The sequence below is a fragment of the Pelecanus crispus genome, chromosome 1 (genome assembly GCF_030463565.1).
Source record: "Pelecanus crispus isolate bPelCri1 chromosome 1, bPelCri1.pri, whole genome shotgun sequence".
Lineage (NCBI taxonomy): Eukaryota > Metazoa > Chordata > Aves > Pelecaniformes > Pelecanidae > Pelecanus > Pelecanus crispus.
This window is the reverse complement of record NC_134643.1, coordinates 129,952,665-129,973,377: the sequence shown is the minus strand read 5'-3', so window position 1 is coordinate 129,973,377 and position 20,713 is coordinate 129,952,665. Positions and strand designations below refer to the sequence as shown.

Sequence of the window (20,713 nt, the reverse complement as noted above, 5' to 3'; positions counted from 1 at the left end):
TAGCTTAATGCTTATTATTATTTGACTGGCATCTTACAGGCTAACAGTAAACATGAGACCTAATGAGTCCAAGGTGGGGCTTTTTGTGGTTATAATGGGATAGTTTGGTAAAACTGTCGCTACAGGGAAAACAGGGGTGACTCTTGGCATCGCAATAGATTTAATGGTTAAAGAAGGCTTTGGGAAAAGGATGATGCCTGTCATAACTAGCATTGACCACCAACACCAATGTGTTGCTGTAAGTGGCTCACAGGGTTGTGCCATTGGACAGTAGGCACAGTGGGTCACTTCCTAGCCCTGTAGGCACAGCCAGAGCTGCAAGTTAAAAGTATCTGCATCCCTGTTGAGCGCAGCTGAGCTGTGATGGTCCAGAGCCGGTGAGATGGGCTGCCTGGAAAAGGCTGAGACAGAACTTCTCAGGAAGCAATACCATGATGCACGGTGGGGCCTCTAAAGGGAAGGAGCCCAAGTTTCTGCCCTACAAAGGCACCCGGGGGGGAGCGGGAGCGGGGCGGGTGTGTGAAGCAGGACGCCGGTGTGTTTGTGGGTTAAGCAGCCCCTCCCCCGCTGACCGCAGTCCCAGCTCCCGCTCTAGGGGACACTCAAGCCCGGCGGGCCCCTCGCCGCACCACAACTACCGCCCTCCTCCTTCCCGCGCCGCGCTCGAACCCCGCGCCGCGGCCTCGCCGAGCCTCCATTAGCACCTGCGCCACTCCGCCGGGGTGCAGCGCACAAGATGGCGGCGGGCGCCGGCCGGGCCGCCCACGTGACCTACAATCCGACTCCTTCTAGAGACATCGCAGCCGCGCGCGCGCCGGGGCGCTCTCGCGAGCACGCCGAACAAAAGGAGAGGGCGGCGGGGGGGGGGGGCAGGGGGCTCGTGATCTCGCGAGACCTCGGTGCCGTTTCCCCCCCCTCCCCACGCGGAGGGCCGCCGCGGGGAAGCCTCGCGGTAGCTCCGGCAACGGCCGGGAGAGCCGGCGGGTGCCGCGCGGGCCCGGCGCGCGAAGTCTCGCGACAGCTCCGGAGCGCCCTTCAGCGGGGGCTGAGCTGCGGAGGCCGGCGCAGGTCTCGCGATAGCGCTTCCCCGCCGGCGCAGCGCCGTCGGTTTCTCTCGCGATAGCGCTGGGCGGGTAGGAGGAGGGTGGGGGAGGGAGCGCTCAGGCAGGGGCGGTAGCGTGCGCGCTGAAGTCAGCGCGCGCCGCCGGGCAGGCGGGGGGGGGGGGCGGGGACTATATAAAGGCCGGGGCCGAGGCGGGGGGGGCTCAGTCAGGAAAGCGATTCGTGGTGGACGAGCGGCAGCAGCGGCGAGTTCCCAGCCCGGCGAATCTGAATTTCTCGAGGCGGAGCGGGACACCCCGAGACGATCTCTCGTTATGAGTCATGTGGCGGTGGAAAATGCCCTCAGTCTAGACCAGCAGGTGAGGGAAGGGCCCGGGAATGCGGCGGGGGGGGGGGGGGGGGGCGGCAGGCCGCTCCGTTAACCAGAGTGCGGCGGACGGGGCGGGAGGGGAGGCGCGGCGGAGGCGCTGAGTGCGTGGGGCAGGGGTGGTGGGGATGCCTAGCGTGGGGCTTGCTTCGCTCTTCGGTCCCCGACGGTTGCGTCGTGATTTCTCCCCCCTGCGTGTTTTCGCCGGCACCCCCCCCCCCCCCCCAACGTGGCCCGTTTGTGGCGTATTCGGTTGTTGCGCAGTTCCCGTCGTGCGGCGGCTCCGCACCGGGTGTCCTCCCGCGGGGACGCGCCATCGCCGCGGCGGGGAGGGGGTTTGGGGGGGGTGGGGGGAGGCGGCGCGGAAAGGACGAGACCGCCGGTGCCGGCCGAGCCGGGATCTGCGCCTGCCCCCGCGGCCTGCTCGCCACGCTCCAGGCCCGGCTTTTGTGTGGCGGCGAGCGACGATGGTAACGCCAGCGGCCGGGCCCCCTGGCGGCGGGGCGGGGAACGGCCGCGCGCGGGCGGCGGCGGGGGGGGGAGGAGGAGGAGGAGGAGGAGGGAGCCCGGGGCGGGGGGGGAGGGGGGGCAGGGAGAAAGACGCGCTAAATGGCGGCCATTGTGCCTTGCCGGGGCGAGGCGGGGGCGGGGGAGGACGGCCCTGTGTGTTGGCGTCCCCGGGGAAGGGGCAGGGGGAGGGGGCGCTGGCGGCTGCCTTTGTTCCAGCTGCCTCCGCAGAGGCCGGCAGCAGCCTTTCCCGCTCTTCCCTCCGGTGCCGGTGGGCCCCGGTGACGCAGTTGGGCCTGGACGAGGAGCGCCTCAGCCGGCATGTGCCGGGGCACCTCCCGGGCCCGCGATGTTGTTGTTTTCTCCTCCCTTTTTTTTTTTCGTTCTCCCTCCCCCCTCCCTTCTTCCTGCTCCCTACGTCTTCCACCCCCCCACCGCCCCCCGCCGTTGCTGGGCGGAGTCAGGCGCAGGCCCCTGCCCAGTGTGGAGGGGATAGATGGTTATCTAATCCCTGGAGAAAGGGGGAGGGGGGGCGGGAAGAGGCCCCTATGTTGTAGCGAGACCCAGGGCGGGCAGCTGGCGTGGCACGGCAGCGCTAGGCCTCGGTGGCTTGTAGGCTTCGGGCGGCCGCTGCGCCGGAGTCTTCGGCGAAGTAGGTCAGGGAGCCGGTCCCCCCCCTCCCCCCCAGCTTCTCCTCCCCCCCCCCCCCCCCTTCCCCCCCCCCCCCCCCCCCGAGATAGCACGTGACGGGTGCCGGCTGCCGGATTAGCTGGGCGGCTGCGGCTGCTCCCTGCTGCGCCGAAAATCCCAACCCGCAGTGCCGGCTGCACCGCCGCACTGAGATGGCGGCCGCGCCGGGCTTCGTCGCTGCGCCATCTCCGAGATCGGATTTTGGCAAGTGTTGCCCCAACGGTGGAGATGGTGGGGGTCCAGTGCGAGAAGATTTCTGCATCACTTCTGTTGACTGCTCCTGGAGAGCCAGTTTTACCTAGCAGAAAGCCTTTGTTTACTGTTGAAATAAGAATAATTTCTTAGTCTCATGATGATGCTTGGGTCAGCTGAAAAGATCAGATTTTAAGTAGCAGCTTTATAGAGGATGATACGAGGCCTGCCATGGGAGGGTTTTTCAAGAATCTGAATGTCCTAAATGGCAGCACACACAACATCTAGAAGGACAGTGCATTGGGATCTTCGCTTTAGATTGATTCAGGTCATATTGGAAAAGGCTTTTGTGCAATTGGTCTTTCATAAAATTTAATTGTATTTACCCATGTCCTGTTATTCCCAAATAAGTTTTTAATCCTGCCGTGCAGGCAAACAACTGTAATAAGCTGGTGTTCAAGCTTTGTGAGTTTCCTGCTGCCTTCTGCTGAAATAAGTCCATATTGTATTTGACCTAAAATGTTTGTGTTACATGCTAGTAGTGCCTGAACTGAAATACCTTTTGGTAGACTTTATTGGGAAACTGAAGGTTGTACATGAAGTTTTAGAAAAGTAAACTAAAAATTGTATTTGCTGAAGCACTCATAGGAAGAAGTCACCTGATGTTTTGTGAACAGTAGCTGTTTCAAACATGAAGGCTATAATGTCGCAGTAGTGTTAACACAGTGTAAAGAAATAGCTGTCTGCAAGTGAAGTGCCCAACTGAATTGGTATTACTTGGGCTGTAGTCTCTGTAGGCTTAAAAAAAAAAATGTCGTTTATCTTGGTTAGAATGCATTTGAGTGGACTGAAAGACTATTTTAAATGGCTGTTTAGCCTGCATATAGTGTGTGAAGCAGAAGGCAGTGCTGTTTGATTTGGTGGCTCTAAGATACTTTTCTGGCCTTGCCCATGTGGTGCATGTTTATTTGTGGATATGAAGACACTTGAAGATGGTATAGTCTTGAGTACTAGCTGTAGTTTTGGTTCTTTTCCTTTATAGGAGGGGTAGCTGGCACTATAAACAAATTTCTTTGCAGCAATAACTTGTTGGAATGCTGCTTGGCCTTGATCAGCAAAAGAGCTTTTTCTATCTTAGCATAAATTCATGGTATAACGTGTTGATACTTGTTTTCTTTCTTCTAGTTTTCTGGTCTAGACTTGAATTCCTCAGACTCTCAGAGTGAAGGAAGCTCTTCAAGCAGTAAGTACATGCAAGTTCTCAAGCTTACAAACACAGTTTTAGAAATATGGGGTTTGTAGCTGTGAAAAGTAATGTCTGAAGCAAAGATTCACTGAGGCTGATGGGGAAATTGAGGGGGTTGCTAGTTATGCCTGCTTTGAAAATGCTGTATACTTTAGGTAGGTGCACATAATTTAGCAGTGATATGACATGTGTAAATTTCTTAAGAACTAACTTGAGAGAACTTAGTGTTCTGATTTTGTCCCAGATTTTCTGTTGCCTCTAGTCAAACAGTTGAGGCCGCTGATTGTAGTAGTAATGTGATGATCTGTCTTTTCAAAACATCCAGCTAGAGTTGGGATGTTTGAAGGTGAAAGTTTTGATAGTTAACTGTACTAATCCTAATTAATTGAGTAGAAATTGTATTCTCTGACACACAAGGGTTATGTATGTTAAGAAGAGAGGGGAATCTTCCAGGAATTCATATTCAGCTTGTGCCTGGTACATTCTGATTCATGTTGCTTAGCAGACAGATGCTTCTGGATTGTAAATGAAGAATGCTATTCAGAGGCAATTATGTGTGCCTTCTGGTTTGATCTGAGCTGAACTGATAGGGATGGTTGAATTTAAGGGGAAGGAAAAATACTGGTAGTAATAATACTGGGAATGACATGGTGAAAAATCTTGGGCTGCTCAAATATCTGGCACCAGGTGAAGCCTTAATGAGTTCTAGGAAGGCAGGCTTTCATCACAGGCACTGTAACATCCATAAAGGGCATGTATGACTGGGTCAAAGAAATAGCAAGGCATCTGTGCCTTAAAAAAGCGGGTACCTAAATGAGTATGCAAGAACTTAATCTTCACTGCGTTGGTCCTCTGAGAGAAGGATATTAAGTGCTGTATTAAAGGACTCTTACTTAAAGATGCTGTAAAAGGCCTTAAAGCTTGTGAGGCAGACAACTTTTTTTAACCAAAAGCTGTTGTTGGAAAGGCTAGTATCTCAAAAGGTGCTAATGCTGCAATCTTGTAACACTGACTTTCTTTTGTCCTTTAGAAGGCCGATACATTCCTCCTCACTTGCGGAACAGGGAAGCTTCAAAACAGGGTATGTATCAGAAATACAGTGGTGATGCTTGTAACTGGTTCTTGGCCTACTTCTGAATCTCTAGGAACAGACTGTTAAAGGCTTTGATAGCACTGTTAAAGGTGACTGTACAGACTGTTTGACTATTCTGTATAAAACACTGCAAATTAATCTGCTTTTAGTGTGCTGTTCTTGGTTCCTTCACCAGATTATATTCTAAGTGCAAGTTCAGTATCTGACTGGCAAAATATGTTCCATATCTCATCAAGCAATTAACTGTGACTGAAGCAAGAGGGAGTCTCCCATCTTGACTAGCTCTGTAATCTTGAGTATCAATTTTAACGGCTTTTGGGAGTACCAGTTTTTCTGCTAGTGACCATGATGTGGCATTTGTAGTAACCGGTTGTTTTAATATGAACAAATCACACAGTTTCATTTTGTAAATGGATGTTTTGCACAACTTGCTTTTAACTAGGGAGCATGAGAAGCAAAACAGGGATGTTGTCCTTGTTTAGCTGCTTGTAGTTTTTATGGAAGCCCACACGAGTACTTGCAGCAGAAATGGGGGATGCTGGTGCATGAAATGTGAGATACATGACCAGTGTTGGTCTGTGTTTACACAGAGGGGTTCCTGCTGAGAAGTGGCCTTTGTATCTTGCACTTGATTTCCTAAACAAAACATGGTAAACAGGAAAAATTTTATAGAGTTCTTCAGGGAAGTAGGTCATGACATTTATTTGTAAGATACAAAGATTGAAGATGGTGCAGCATGCATTATCATCATGTCTAATGACTTGCATAGATACAGAGAAACAAGAGACATTAACACCTGCTGAAATCCTGGAATGGAGGAATTAAAATACTGGCTGCTATGCTACAACTTCAGGAAGACTTAAATCTCATCTGTTTCTAAAGCAGTGGACTTTCACAGATTCTCTTTTCAATGCTGCAAGAGGACTCCTTCCATTAGGAGTGGGTGGGAGGAAGATACTGAAGTATGTGCCAATACATCTTGCAGTACTTGTGGAGCTATGTAATTTTGAATTTGACTGGATGAGAAAGGCTCCACTCCAGTTCTATGCCATTTGAAAAAAACAGATCAGTCTGGTTTTTGTCTTACATTTGCATGTGTTCAAGCTAGCGTGGTTTGGCTTTTTTTCTATTTAAAAGCAGCATGGCCTAAAGCACCAAATGATGAACAGTCTCTTAGCTGAATGTTTTGGGAAAAGGAGAGGGACTGTTTGGCAGCTCAGTGCTCTTGAAGTTCCTGATCACATTAACCCCAAATGTGAACAGTTTTTCAAGAAATTGACTAGCTAAACCTGAGAAGAATGTGCAGAGTTTCTCAAAAGCAGGAAATACAGTTGGCTTGCAGACATTTCCTGTTTATAGATTTCCTTTCCCTATATGGTAATCTGTACCAAACTCCAGTTTAATCTCTTGGGATATTGGATTGGGATATCTCTTGAATTCATATCATGGCCTGTTACATACAGGGCTGTCACTGTCGTCTTTTCTGTGCAAGGCCAGAGTTTAAACATTGCAATGTATGTGTGATCACTTGTGGCTTTTCTGGGGGCTTCAGGCTTCACCTTGCAAAAAGGTAAACAAGTCATGAAACTTGTTTGACACATGGCTTGTTCAATTAATAGAACATTGGCTGCCAACTTTCCTATGTTTCAACCTAACGTTTCAAAACTTTCTTTAAACCTGTGAGTACTGCATCGCTAGATTCCTTGTGGCTCCCTGTGACAAGGTTCATGATGGCTAAACAGAAAAGCTACAATTCCAGTTCAGGCCCCTTACTGAGAAGCAAAGTGGATATCATCAGTACAGTGATGTAAAGCTGAGCTATTTTATAGGATGATTTGCAGTCTGTTACACAGTCATACTTTCATAAAAGTAATGTTTGTTTCTGTTAATTGCAGCTAAATTAACGAGTGCTTCTTTGGCTGTGTTGAAGCTGTTCTGTATATCAGTTGATCCTTGGAATCTTTAGCTCAAGGTGTAGACATTAGCAAGCAACATGCAAAAGAGACCTTGGATAATAGTGGTATTCAGCCATGTGACAAAACTTGATGCAGCCTTACAAGTGTAGTAACCTGATAAAATTTTTATTGATGTAAAAATGAGTTAAACTGCTTGCTAGAACTGTATTTCAGTAATCCAGTAGAATTGTCTTCCATGGCCTTACGGACTTCTGTGAAAGTGTTAATTAACTACTGGTACATTCAAAAACTTGAAAAAAGAAAGGAAGAGTTTTTTCTTCTGTTTGTTGTTGTCTTAGACATGCTCTAGAAACAAATAGTATGTAGTTTCCAGCTTGGGGTTCTTGCTTTCCTCTGTAGCTGATGATGGTATAGTAATTCATAGACACTCTTGAAGTTGCACAATGGGCTTACTTGCAGCTAAGTAAGAAATTGCTTAAGGCAGTGGATTTAATACTTTAAAAATAGCTGTTCTTCGTGTTCATGAAGAGCTGAGCATCTTTGTTATTTCAGGAGGTATTGACAAGGGAAGCACACCAAGGGATCTAGAGTATTTGTTTAAAACTCCCACAGTGCTTTCTTCAACTTACTCTTCCCATACACCTGCAGATCTGTCGCTATTGTAATACTAACCTGTTAGCTTTGTACATGGGAACAAAGCAGTACAGAACTGCAGGAAATAAGAGCATGCATAAAAATATGTCCTTAGGTTGCTTAATGGCAGTTCTGTGTCTTTGACTGTTGAAGCTACAGTATATGGAGGTCAGTATGCAGGGCTGCCTGGTCTAAAGCATCGTGCTACCATGAGCTTGATGTGATAACACTAAAGCTTGTTGTCGTGTTGCTTTTATGTTAAGCTTCCTGGAAGCTGCTCTTGGATATTTAATCTGATCTATAGTAGATCAAGGAGCAGATGTTAGAATTTATCTTCGGGGCCTTTTCCAACCTGAAGGATTCTATTCTAAGATTTTTCCCATCTTTTAAAAAAAACTGATCATGGCTGCTGCAAGTGGCAGCTTTTCAAGTAAGCTAACAATGATTGGTGTTAGAGTATTATAAAATGTGCATTAAAATGCTGATTGAGGAGAAGCATTGACAATTCTACTGCTCTTCAGGTGCAAGAATTACAAAATTGGTCTGGAAGTTCATTAACTTAGTGAACTCCAAACTTAGCCCTTTAAGAAATATGTGCTGGATGGAATCTATACAGGTTTTTACTTTAAAAAAAAAAAAAAAGCCTTGATTTTAATTTGCCATGTGTTGCTCTAAATAATGAGGATGTCATAGAATCGTTTAGGTTGGAAAAGACCTTTAAGATCATCAACCATTAACCTACACAACCAAATCCACACTAAACCAATCAAGGGTAGACTAGACTAAACCATGTCTTCTGCTAGCTGGTTACTTAGAATTTACTTGTATGGCCTGGACCTCTGTTGTTCTGTGCTGATCCACAAGTAAAATCAAACTAGGAATGCCAAACTGAAAGTGGAATTAATGGCCCTAATTGTCAAGCTGTGTGTGTGTATATATATATTTATTTGTTAAAGACTGGGTCTAGAAGTTGCTGCATACCTTGAAGAAAAATATAGCAAGGTACCAGCTTCAGAAACTAGCGTAGTAACAAGGTGGATGAGTAAGCTTACTTTGTATGCTAATTGGAGTATAAAACTTGGAGTCCTTTCTGGAACTCTTCACATTTGGTAGAAGACCTTAATGTAGTACAGAGTCAGCCCAGTTTTTTCACTAATGAGAAACTATGTCTATATCTTCCTGAAGATTGTCAGTACCACTGCTGTTGCATCTCTTGGCTGGATGACATACCCCAGTGTTTTTCAGTGTGGTTTGAAAGTTACTCATACTAAAATACAGATTTAGATGCCTTCTAAACAAGCAACAAATAACTTTCTCATGCGTTAATGAAGTGATTATGGTATTCCTGATCTCCTGTCAGCAGTCTCTCTGTGTGAAGTTAATTTATCCTTGGGGACTAAAGTTACTACTTAAAGCATTTTGGAGGGCTTGAAGCATTCCATGATTGTGTGCTAATAAACTTCATGCATGGATTATTTCTGCTTCTTGCTTCGGTTAGCCAGACCAAATGAGTTACAGCGATCACACTAGTTCTTAAAGGTCCCTTGTGACTAGTGCATGTCTAGATTCTGAGGTGTAGAACTCCTTACTTTAGAGGGGGGGAAGTAGGGGGGAAGTGGAATGGCACTCTCCAGAGACCATCTAACAAGGTAGGGTAATTGTTGTAGCAAAGCTTTTTCAGAGAGATTGGGCCTAGAACAACCCCTTTGTTTGGAGTAATTTTGTTTTGTGGTTGCTTTTATTGTCTGGTGCATAGGCCTTGACTGGTTTTGTGCTGTGGAGCTGGCAAAAGCATGCTCACTAAAAGATTGACATGATTTGTTTATCTGTCTGATTATTTTACTTACTCTCTGCTGGAATCCCATAGCCAAGAGCCTGGTTGGGTCATGTTTTCAAACTTGAGAAGGTTGGAGCTCCAAATCAGAATTCATAGTCTGGTACCAAAGCACTGCTTAATGCTCTATGTTTCTGCCTACCTCCCCCACACCTGGTAGCTGAATAAAAATGAGGCTTTCTACTCCATGGTGTTGGCAAGCTGATGTACTTTCTATTCTGCTTGGTTCTTTTTCTTTTAGTTAATGTACTTAGGTAGGTACCTACTGTAGGTAGGTATAAAAGTGCTGTGGAAAAATTCAGCGTGGTAATTCATTGTGAAGAATTCTGTATTCCTTATTTCTGCATGGTGCAGTTAATTTGTCTTAGTCTGTGTAGATCAGATTGTTCTGTGTACTTGGCAGTATGACAAAACATTGAAACTTCCATATGGTTTTCTAATGCAAGGGCTAATATCACTTGCTGATCTCCACCAGAGGCCTTGTTAACCTCACAAAAATTAAATGGATCATCAAGGGTTTGTGTTGAAGTTGGAGAGATGATGTAGGCTTGGCAAGACTTGGTGTCTTAATGTTTCTTCTGATACCCATCTTTCCAGAGTGGGCCACTTTAATATTAGCACTAAGGCAAGTGCAGTGTTTTAAAAAATAACATGCTTGTACATGAGCGGAGGGATTTCGGCAAGTTCTGATAGGCAATGAGAAATGCTTAGTCCCTATTTGAGTAACTCTGGACATCTGTGTGCCTTCCATTCTTGAAGAACTGCCTGTCTTTCAATCTTGTAGACCTTCCAGTGAAGACTTACTGTACAGAACTTAGTTTTTTTTTCTTGTAAAAGCCTAGACCATGTAATGTATGGCTAAAATATCTTTCTCTACTAGGTTTTGATAGTGGTGGCTGGAGTTCTAGCAGAGACAAGGATGCATACAGCAGCTTTGGTGCACGGTCTGACCGTGGAGCAAAATCAAGCTTCTTTGACCGTGGAAATGGATCAAGAGGAGGAAGGCAAGTACTTGTCTGGCTGGTGCATATGAAGTCTGTCTCGGTTCTAGTAGTGCACCTGTAATCTTGATGTTAGAGTTCTAGGTGTGAGCAATAGGATAAGGTAGGAGGAACCTGGGAGGGGAGGAGAGAGTGAGAGAACCTTGCTTTTAAAGCTACATGAGTTCAAGGATGGGAAACTTGCATGTGTTGATGTGTCCTGTAGTCCACCACCAGCCACTAATGGCAGCTACGGTGACTTGCTGATTTAACCATTTCACCAAAAAAGTTCTAGGTGGGTGGCTACTTCCAGAAAAATCACAAAGAACTGTTGGGAGCACATAATACATCAAAACAGATTTTTTCAATTTTTTTTTCCTTGTTTAAAAAGTGTAGTTAATAAAACTGGGTGAGACTCTTGCAGGTTCTCTGCCTTACTTGATCAGTCTTACACACATCATGCGTTGTATGCACAAGTGTGGTGAGAGTGACCTTTATCAACTAGTAAAGCTGACGCTAGTCCTGTATCCAGACTTTTCTCAAATATGATTTACCAGACCAAAAACTAAACAGTTGAGGTAAGGACTTTTTCCACCTTCTTTCCGAGTCAGTAATACAGGTGAGCTCCCTTTTTATAAAAATAATGTGACATGTAATTCAGGTATTTAGTTTGGTCACATGTGTGGTGGGGGAATAAAGGAACAAATTACAGCACTTGAGGGTTGTCTGGATGTGGGAGACCTATGTAAAATGAGGCGCGGGGCGGGGGGGGGGGGGGGGGGGGGGAGTACCAATGTCTCCTAAGAGGTTTAAGCAGAGCTCCCTACAAAAAATGGCAAAGACTTAAGCAATTTGAATTGCAGCTGTACTGGCAAATGACTTGATTCTTTACATTTGTTACACCTAACCAAATAAAAATTCTGCTACAAGGCTTAGTGTGTTAAGCTAAACTGAGCTGTTGAAATGATGACACTCTCCTGTCTATGACATAGAATAACATGACCTAGTCTGATGGCTGGGACTAAACTCGTTTTGGTTTGTAGGTCAAGAAGCAAGTGCAGATAATCTGATGACTTGGAATTGTTCTACAGTTGTATATCTAATACACAGAGTATACACTATTAGATTATTATAGCTTTCATTTTGCATGTCAAAAAATCCTGTTGCCCAGGAAGGTGTTCTGATAATTCTTGCTGTATTTAGATATGAAGAGCGTGGAAGAGGCGGTGACTATGATAGGAGTGGCTTTGGTAGATTTGACCGTGGTGGGAATAGCCGCTGGTGTGACAAATCAGATGAAGATGACTGGTCAAAGCCTCTTCCCCCGAGTGAACGCCTGGAACAGTAAGTAATGGGATAGCATAAATTCACATGACGGGGTCAGTTGATATGTCTTAGCAAGTAAAATAATTTCTCTTCTGTTTTTAGGGAGCTCTTTTCAGGAAGCAATACTGGCATTAACTTTGAGAAATATGATGACATTCCTGTTGAAGCAACAGGCAGCAACTGTCCTCCACATATTGAAAGTGTAAGTTTTTTTTTTAAGAAAAATCTGGTTTGCTGATGCATCTAATAGTGACTATTTTGCATGTGAAATGATGTCATGCTGCCTTAAGTTTAGGGAGGGAAGGAAACACTGTCTTGCCTTCCTACAGCTAAGCTGTTTTGCAGAGGGGGGTTGCATATGATGAACTAAGACATGGGAGAAGTTGTGTAAGCTTGTTCAGTCGATACTTGTAGCTCACTTCTAACTATGTGACTTGCCTTTAAACAGTAAACCTGTCAAGTAGAAGTGCTTGGAGGTGCTGGTTTGTTGGAGCAGCTGCTTAAGCATAGGCATTTCATGCTAAGCATAGTATGCTAGTGTAGTCTGCACTTCCGGTTTGGCTGGCTTTTTAAGAATACTTAAGTGATGGGACTAAGTAGACACCAGACTCTCAGTAACTAGCTCCTGAGTGTAAACTTAATAGGCAAGTTCTATAGGAAGAAATGAATCAAAAGCTGCTGTACAAATTACTTAGACTGAATAATGTATTTGTTCCATGGTGGCTGAAGGGAAGGTTCCCTATCTTACTCGTTTCAAATTATCTTACAGTTCAGCGATGTTGACATGGGAGAAATTATTATGGGAAACATTGAACTCACACGCTACACCCGTCCTACTCCAGTCCAGAAACATGCAATACCTATTATTAAAGAAAAGAGAGACTTGATGGCCTGTGCTCAGACAGGTAAGTTAGTAACTCTTTACTACTTAGTCTCTCTCAATAGGAGTAGGGTCTTGTATTCCTCAAGCTGCAGGTAAGAGGTCCGTAAGGTAGTACAACTTTCCATTCAGAGTATACTGAAATACCTGCAGTGTTGCAAATTGATTAGCTTTAGAGTCTTGCAACTGCTTTAGATGTGGCTTGACTGGATTTACTGTCCTGAGAAGTGTTCATGGCTTAAATCACATTCACTTCAAGGTTTGTGGTGCTGAGTGATAAGTGTTTTGTAGATAACTTGGCTAAGGAGTGCACTCCAATGGCATAGGTAGTATCCACATACTAATGGAGATGTTACTGGGAATATGCTAGTGATACGGCATAAATGCTGTAGTTGACAGTACAGTACCTTTTGAATAACTTAATAACACTGAACTGTGTCCTAATAGGGTCTGGGAAAACGGCTGCATTTCTTCTACCAATATTGAGCCAGATCTATGCAGATGGCCCTGGTGATGCCTTGAGAGCTATGAAGGCAAGTATTTAAATACCCAGTCCTGGAAAAGCTATGACCAATGTGTATTTTTGCCCTGTATGCTGATGTCTGCTACTGAACACAGTAGGTGGGCCTAAATGTCATTATTTTGGGTATGACAGGCAGGCTTCTCAACCTCTAGAAGACTTTGGCTATTTCCCTTGAAAAAATACAGGCTGTGGAACACTTTTTTTCCTACCTAAAGAGTTGATATGCATAACTGTCTAGAGAAAAGACTGAGTGTTTTTGTTATTGCGTAAGTTTTGAAGATGCTTCCCTTGCTACAAAAAAGCTACTTGGTAACATGTTCCATGTTGTAGTGACTTTAGGAGGGAACGGGTTTTATGGCTATTATTTTTCTGCTGCTTAAGTTACAGATCACAGTGCAGGTTGTAGAGACCAAGCTTGTGCAGCTATGTTGCTGTTTAACATATTAACCAACAGCTGAATCTTGGGTACTGTAGTAGGGCAGAGTCTTCAGATGCAGTGCTTAAAACAAGTTGGCTCTCGGCCATGCTTTTTCTTTCTTGTTAAGACAAGCTTGGTTACCTGTCTTCAATATTGCCTATAGTAGCTGTTTTAATTCCCCTCATATTTGGGGTACTCATTCCAAGTTTTTTTTTTTTTTTTCTTAGGAGAATGGAAGGTATGGGCGCCGTAAGCAATATCCAATCTCACTGGTCTTGGCTCCCACTAGAGAATTGGCTGTGCAGATCTATGAGGAAGCCAGAAAGGTATATCTAAGAGTTCATCATTGTAAAATAGCTTAGGTATAGTTTTTCTTAGAGCTAATTTACTTTGTTTTATAGTTTGCATACCGTTCCAGAGTTCGTCCCTGTGTTGTATACGGTGGTGCAGACATTGGTCAGCAGATTCGTGACTTAGAACGTGGATGTCACTTGCTTGTAGCAACTCCAGGACGACTGGTTGATATGATGGAGAGGGGAAAGATTGGATTGGATTTCTGCAAGTAAGTCAAGTGTTCTTGTCCATATGCTAATGATGACTTGACAGCTAGAAACTGTACCTTTTAAAGTGAGATCTAGAGTTAATGACTCTTAAGTTCTGGCTTTCAAACTACGTAAACATCTAGTTAATGACTCTTAAGTTCTGGCTTTCAAACTATGTAAACATCTAGTTGAGAACTTGTAGCCCAGTGTCTCTGCTGGGTTATTGCTTAAAGAAAAAAAAGCTCTGAAGAACCACCTCTTTTATTACTATTTAGGTACTTGGTGCTTGATGAAGCTGACAGAATGCTTGATATGGGGTTTGAACCTCAAATTCGTCGAATTGTTGAACAAGATACTATGCCACCAAAGGGGGTTCGTCATACCATGATGTTCAGTGCTACTTTCCCCAAGGAAATCCAGGTACTTTACAAAAGTTCAAATATTTTAACAGGTCATAGGCCCAAATTGCATCTGTGGAAGGGGGTGGGGAAAGAAAATGCCATTTTGACTTTTTTCTTCCCTTTTTTAGATGCTTGCTCGTGACTTCCTTGATGAATATATCTTTCTGGCTGTTGGCAGAGTAGGTTCTACATCTGAGAATATCACACAAAAAGTAGTATGGGTTGAAGAGTCAGACAAACGATCATTTCTGCTTGACTTGCTAAATGCCACAGGTAACAACCACTTTTGGGTAAGCAAATAAGGCAAAATTCAGATAAGGCAAATCTGATGACTCAAGTAATAAGAACTTCTATTGAGTAGGTGAATGAAAGGATATTTCCTTAACATGCATTGAATGTATTCTACTGACTGTCAGTTTAAGTTGATGTAAGCTCTTCTGGTGCTATATAAAATGGGAGGGAGGTCTCCAGTGTCTTCAGTTTAGAGTAATAAGAGCAGAGAACTGAAACTGCCTTTTACCAGGTGGTAGAGCCAAGTATTTGTCTGTGTAGCTTTTCTTCTGCTAACCTGTGCTTTAATTATTGTTAGGCAAGGATTCCTTGACTCTGGTGTTTGTGGAAACTAAAAAGGGTGCAGATGCTCTTGAGGACTTTTTGTACCATGAAGGATATGCCTGTACAAGTATACATGGAGATCGTTCTCAAAGAGACAGAGAGGAAGCACTGCACCAATTCCGTTCGGGCAAGAGCCCAATTCTTGTTGCCACAGCAGTAAGTGAAATCTATGAAGTCTGAGCCAGTAAGCATATTACTTGGCCTGTGGAATTTGGCTAAGATTTGATTTCTTCCTTTGATCACTAGGTAGCAGCAAGAGGACTGGATATCTCAAATGTAAAGCATGTCATAAACTTTGACTTGCCAAGTGACATTGAAGAGTATGTACATCGTATTGGTCGTACAGGCCGAGTAGGAAACCTTGGTAAGTATGATCTAGAATTTTCATATACAGCGCTTCATACCTGAGTTGCTAGGTGTAGTAATGCTGACTAAGTAGCAAATTGCAACTCAGTACAAGAAGCCCATGTGCTGCCTTCTGTGACCAGAAGATGGTCACTGCTCTCTAGCCAGCATGGAAGGGAACTAGTTCCTTTAGCTAGTGCTTTTGTTGATATTAAAAAGCTGCGATGCCACATGAAAGCTTGGTATCTTCTGTGTCTATCAGTAAATAGCCAGGGGTTTTGTGACTAGCTGTGGTGGAATAATGGTCTTAAATGACTTTGTCTTCAGGTAATTCTAGCGTTGTCAAGCTTGGCTATAAGGAATCTGATGCTGTACTTGTCACAGCTGTGAGTGGTGTGCAGAATGGGTTTAAGTGCTGTGGTGTATTTGCTTTGTGTGGGAATAAAACTAAATTTTTACTTTAGGTCTTGCCACCTCTTTCTTCAATGAGAGGAACATAAACATCACCAAGGACTTGCTTGATCTTCTTGTTGAGGCTAAGCAAGAAGTACCATCTTGGCTGGAAAACATGGCTTATGAACAGCATCACAAAGGAGGTGGCAGTCGTGGGCGATCCAAGAGGTAATGGTTACAACTTAAGCCATTGTGAGAGGCAGTTCTGTGACTTGTTTTCATTCTAAAAATACAATTGGAGGAAGACAAACCAGTGCCATATAAACTGAGTTAAGTGCGTTGGAAGGTGACAGCTTAATGTCTGGTTTTGTTCTATCTTATCATAAGGCAATTATTAACCCATAAGACTTTTCTCCTCTTAAGCAGACAACTAGATATGGCTGAGGTAGAATGGCACTAGTAAAAATGGCTTTAGAACTCTGTGAAAGCACTTAAACACTTGCTTAGAAATGCATACCTGCATGTGCCAGAGATGTACCCTAAGCAGCTATTTTGATCTTTAAGAGAAGGTAACGCATGCCTCCTGATGTAAAACAGGAAAGGTATGGGAGTTAGACTGCAGGGGTGAGGCCACTTGTAAAATAGTTCTGCTGTGGAAACCTAAAATGCTTTATAAGCTGGTAATACAAAGTTACATTTAATGGCTTTAAGGGGTGGGAGGAGAAACATCCCTTCCTCTTAATGTAGTTCACATGATATGACCACACGAATTCTAGGTTTTTTTTTCCTTCAGAAGCATGCTTGTAAAATGGTCATCCTTTTCTACAATGTCATAAATGCATCAGTTAACACTAAGATAGGTTTGGAAATTCTGTGGAGCAGGGGGTTGCACTGAATCAAATCTTACCAGGATCTGAGAAAGTAATTGTTAATGTAACATGGCAAGTTCAATGTGACCCTGCTTGAATAGTAAATTTTCCTTTGCTATCTTGAATGCCCTTTTCAGACAGCACTGGGATGCTTATAAAGCATGCCGAACTCAATGCCTATACTGCTTGTTGGCTGGCTGTAGTTGGTAACGAGAGTTGAAGAAATTTAGTACTTGAATCTCAATGTCTGCAGTTCTTAAAATAGCACTGACTTTACTAAAGTGTGTGTGTTCTTCCTTTATACAGCAGTAGGTTCAGTGGAGGATTTGGTGCCAGAGACTATCGAACAAGTAGCGGTTCTGGCAGCAGTAGCTTTAGTAGCAGTCGATCAACCAGCAGCCGCAGTGGAGGAAGTGGCAGCAGAGGATTTGGAGGTAAGAAAAACTGGGCACGCAGTGCTGGCAAATAGAAACCAGATGTAAAATGCTTGCTACAGTAAAACTTCTGGAGGTAATGTTTAAATATGAGGTCAGCCAGTGCTTGTTATGCAAAGTCTTGGCATCCTTCTTGGATCTAGGCTAGCACACAAGTTACCTGTCTTTTGTTTGATGCTACCTATCTTTCCAGCATTTTAGTTTAGTGTGTGCATTTGCCAGTACTTCTGGGTGGGTTTCCTTTAATAGACAGTAGACATCTTGTCTGTGCCCTGGGCTATTTTCTTGTTGTGAAGGCGCAAGTCTTTAGCAGGTTAATTAAGCATCACTTTCTCTTGCCTTTCATAGGTGGTGGCTATGGAGGCTTCTACAACAGTGATGGATATGGAGGAAACTATAACTCCCAGGGGGTTGACTGGTGGGGCAACTGAATCTGCTTGCAGCAGATATCCTACCAAACAAGCTAATATGGAAACCACATGTAACTTAGCCAGACTATACCTTGTGTAGCTTCAAGAACTCGCAGTACATTACCAGCTGTGATTCTCCACTGAAATTTTTTTTAAGGGAGCTCAAGGTCACAAGATGGAAACAAAGGAACAAGTAGCCCTATCTTGAAGGTGGTTTTGAAGACTCTATTGCTGTAGTCAGGATTAACTCCCCTCCCACCCATCCCCACCCAGAAACTGCATTTATAATTTTGTGACTGAGGATCATTTGTTTGTTAATGTACTGTGCCTTTAACTTTAGACAACTTTTATTTTGATGTCCTGTTGGCTCAGTAATGCTCAAGATATCAATTGTTTTGACAAAATAAAAATTACTGAACTTGGGCTAAAATCAAACCTTGGCACACAGGTGTGATACAACTTAAACAGGAATCACTGATTCATCCATAATATTACAAAGAAAAACTTATGCGGTAGCCTGCATTAGGGCTTTTGGTATTTGCAGATCTGAAAAATAAAACATCTTGAAGCATATCAATGCAATTAGTTTCTAATGTGGCAAAACTGTACTAAGTTAAAGTTCTGATTTGCTCACTCTATCCTGGATAGGTACTTAGAACCTGATAGCCTTTAATAAGCCATTCCAGTCATGATGAGATGATGTATGGATACATGCATACATTAAAAGCACTGTTTTTGAAGTTAATGCAAGTAAATACAGCAATTCCTTTTTCAATATTTAGGCAGATCATTAATGTGAGCTAGCCAAATGTGGGCAGAACATTACAGGGAACGTTTAAAGGTCTGATAACTTGAAATAGTTTTTAGGAGAATTCATCTATTTAGACTTTTTAAAAATGCCTGCCATATGAAATTGAAATGGTAGAATGGCTGACCATGGCAGTGATTGGTCCTCCTTAAGGGCCTGACTGAATTTTTGGTCTAATAACGCATGCTAGTGTTGATGTTTTTTGGTCAAGAGGGTATGAACAGGAAGAATTATGCAGCAGGCTTTATTTTAATGCAGATTCACATTACTCTGTTCAAGCTGCGTGGAGATGTTAAACTGGCTTACTGTAGACTTTGTAAAATGGCTCCAGAAGAGTAACATACAAACCTGAGATCACAGAGGTTGGAAATGTACATAAACTGCACAAGGTTTCAATTCTGCTATTCAAGTGCAGTTTTAGTCAGTTTTAGTTGCATAGGTTTCCATTGTATTTATAGTCTGTTTATGCTAAATCTGGCCAAAGATAAGTATTGTCCACCAGAAAAATGCCTCTGCCACTTGGAATTTCTGTGCTAACTTTGTGGCCAGAGCAGTTAACAACTAATCTACAGTGGCATAGGAAAATGGCAAAAATCTCCTAAAGTGCAATAGATTTTTTCAAGTGTATTGTGCCTTGTTCTAAAACTTTTATTAAGTAGGTGCACTTGACAGTATTGAGGTCATTTGTTATGGTGCTATTTCAAGTCTAGGTTTAGGCCCTTGTACATTTTGCCCATAACTTTTTACAAAATACTTCTTTTATTGCACATTCAGAGAATTTTATATATGTCTTGTGTGCGTGTCCTTAACCTTCCAATCTTATTTTGTCTCTTGGAGATTGAACGCAGCTTGTTTAGGGAGAAGGAAATAGATTCTAAAACTTATTTGGGACCATGGGAATGATAGCTGGGAAGAAAACTATTTGCACACGACAGATTTCTAGATACTTTTTGCTGCTAGTTTTGTGTAATATTTATTGAACATTTTTGACAAATATTTATTTTTGTAAGCCTAAAAGTGATTCTTTGAAAGTTTAAAGAAACTTGACCAAAAGACAGTACAAAAACACTGGCACTTGAATGTTGAATGTCACCGTATGCGTGAAATTATATATTTCGGGGTAGTGTGAGCTTTTAATGTTTAAGTCATATTAAACTCTTAAGTCAAATTAAGCAGACCCGGCATTGGCAGTGTAGCCATAACTTTCTGATAGTAAAACAAAAATTGGCAACTTAAAATTAAACATGCCAAGGTTTTGATACACTTGTCTTAAGATATTAATGAAACACTTCTAAACACTGATGTGAAGTGTCCAGATTCTCAGATGTTTGTTGCGTGAGTTTTGTTTAGTTGTGTGTTTTTTTTTTTTCAGTGAATGTCTGGCACATTGCAATCCTCAAACATGTGGTTATCTTTGTTGTATTGGCATAATCAGTGACTTGTGCATTTTAGCAAGTTTTTTCAGCCAGCAATATTTTCAGTTCAGTTACAAGGATTCAAAACAATATGCAAGAATGGATTTAAACTTGCTGAATGTGAAAATTGAACTTCAAGTCACTGTAGGTTAGAACTGCTTATTGTATTAGTTTAGATGCTAGCACTGCATGTGCTGTGCATATTCTTGATTTTATTAAAATAAAAAAGTTGAACTGCACAGTCTACTCATTTGTGAAGCGTCACTCTTCTGGTTTACAAGACCTGTAGCCCAAGTAGTCTCATTCACGTGCAACTCTGGAAGCAGGTGAATCTAGTGTGGTACACATCAGTGTGACTATAAATGGCAGCGAGGCTTAGGGTTATAGTTGTAGCAACCTTAAAATAACCTGTGCCCCACAATTTTGGATATGTGTACAAGTTTTCTAGAGAAGCTAACAAAGCAGATGTGGGACAGGTGAGGAGACAACCTTTTAAATTTTTTCCTCATGGGTACTAAGTTTGGCTGTAACAATGTAATTAATTACACTTAATTCCTCAGCCGTTTAATGTTAAGGACTTCATCTCACACTTGTGCCTCTGAACTTAGAAAGGGTGCCTTGTAGTAGACAACTTGAATTCTGACATGTTACCTGTTGACTTGTTGTGAGGCAGTGTCATTGAAAACAAGCACGTGCAATTCTGTGGGAAAAGTGCAGATATACCCTCTTCCCTCTCCTTCTCCCAAAAAGTGTGCCCCTTCTCCCCCCACCCCCAGTTAGCAAGTGTATACCCACACTCCAGTTTTGAATTAGT

At 43.5% G+C, this 20,713-nt stretch overlaps 1 protein-coding gene across 3 annotated transcripts; it reads left to right on the top strand.

Moving 5' to 3' along the window:
* Window positions 1-1,262: 1,262 nt before the first annotated feature.
* Window positions 1,263-20,138, top strand: DDX3X (DEAD-box helicase 3 X-linked). 3 transcript variants are annotated; one of them, XM_075714128.1, is made up of 17 exons: window positions 1,263-1,421; window positions 4,004-4,058; window positions 5,095-5,145; window positions 10,421-10,544; window positions 11,724-11,864; window positions 11,949-12,048; window positions 12,616-12,751; window positions 13,174-13,259; window positions 13,895-13,993; window positions 14,069-14,229; window positions 14,485-14,629; window positions 14,739-14,883; window positions 15,200-15,381; window positions 15,472-15,589; window positions 16,035-16,191; window positions 17,142-17,266; window positions 17,615-20,138. In XM_075714128.1, exons 1-17 carry the CDS (start codon window positions 1,377-1,379, stop codon window positions 17,695-17,697), a joined length of 1,953 nt encoding a protein of 650 aa, XP_075570243.1. In that variant the 5' UTR covers window positions 1,263-1,376; the 3' UTR covers window positions 17,698-20,138. The 3 variants fall into 3 exon arrangements, with proteins under 3 accessions (XP_075570243.1, XP_075570236.1, XP_075570228.1); XM_075714121.1 differs by having other exon boundaries at window positions 4,004-4,061; XM_075714113.1 differs by having other exon boundaries at window positions 4,004-4,061; window positions 17,139-17,266.
* Window positions 20,139-20,713: the final 575 nt, after the last annotated feature.

Coding starts and splice junctions, on each gene's coding strand:
- DDX3X (XM_075714113.1), top strand. CDS start 1,377: ATGAGTCATGTGGCGGTGGAAAATGCCCTCAGTCTAGACCAGCAG. Junction 14,630..14,738: donor CTTTCCCCAAGGAAATCCAG/GTACTTTACAAA, acceptor TCCCTTTTTTAG/ATGCTTGCTCGTGACTTCCT. Junction 14,884..15,199: donor TGACTTGCTAAATGCCACAG/GTAACAACCACT, acceptor AATTATTGTTAG/GCAAGGATTCCTTGACTCTG.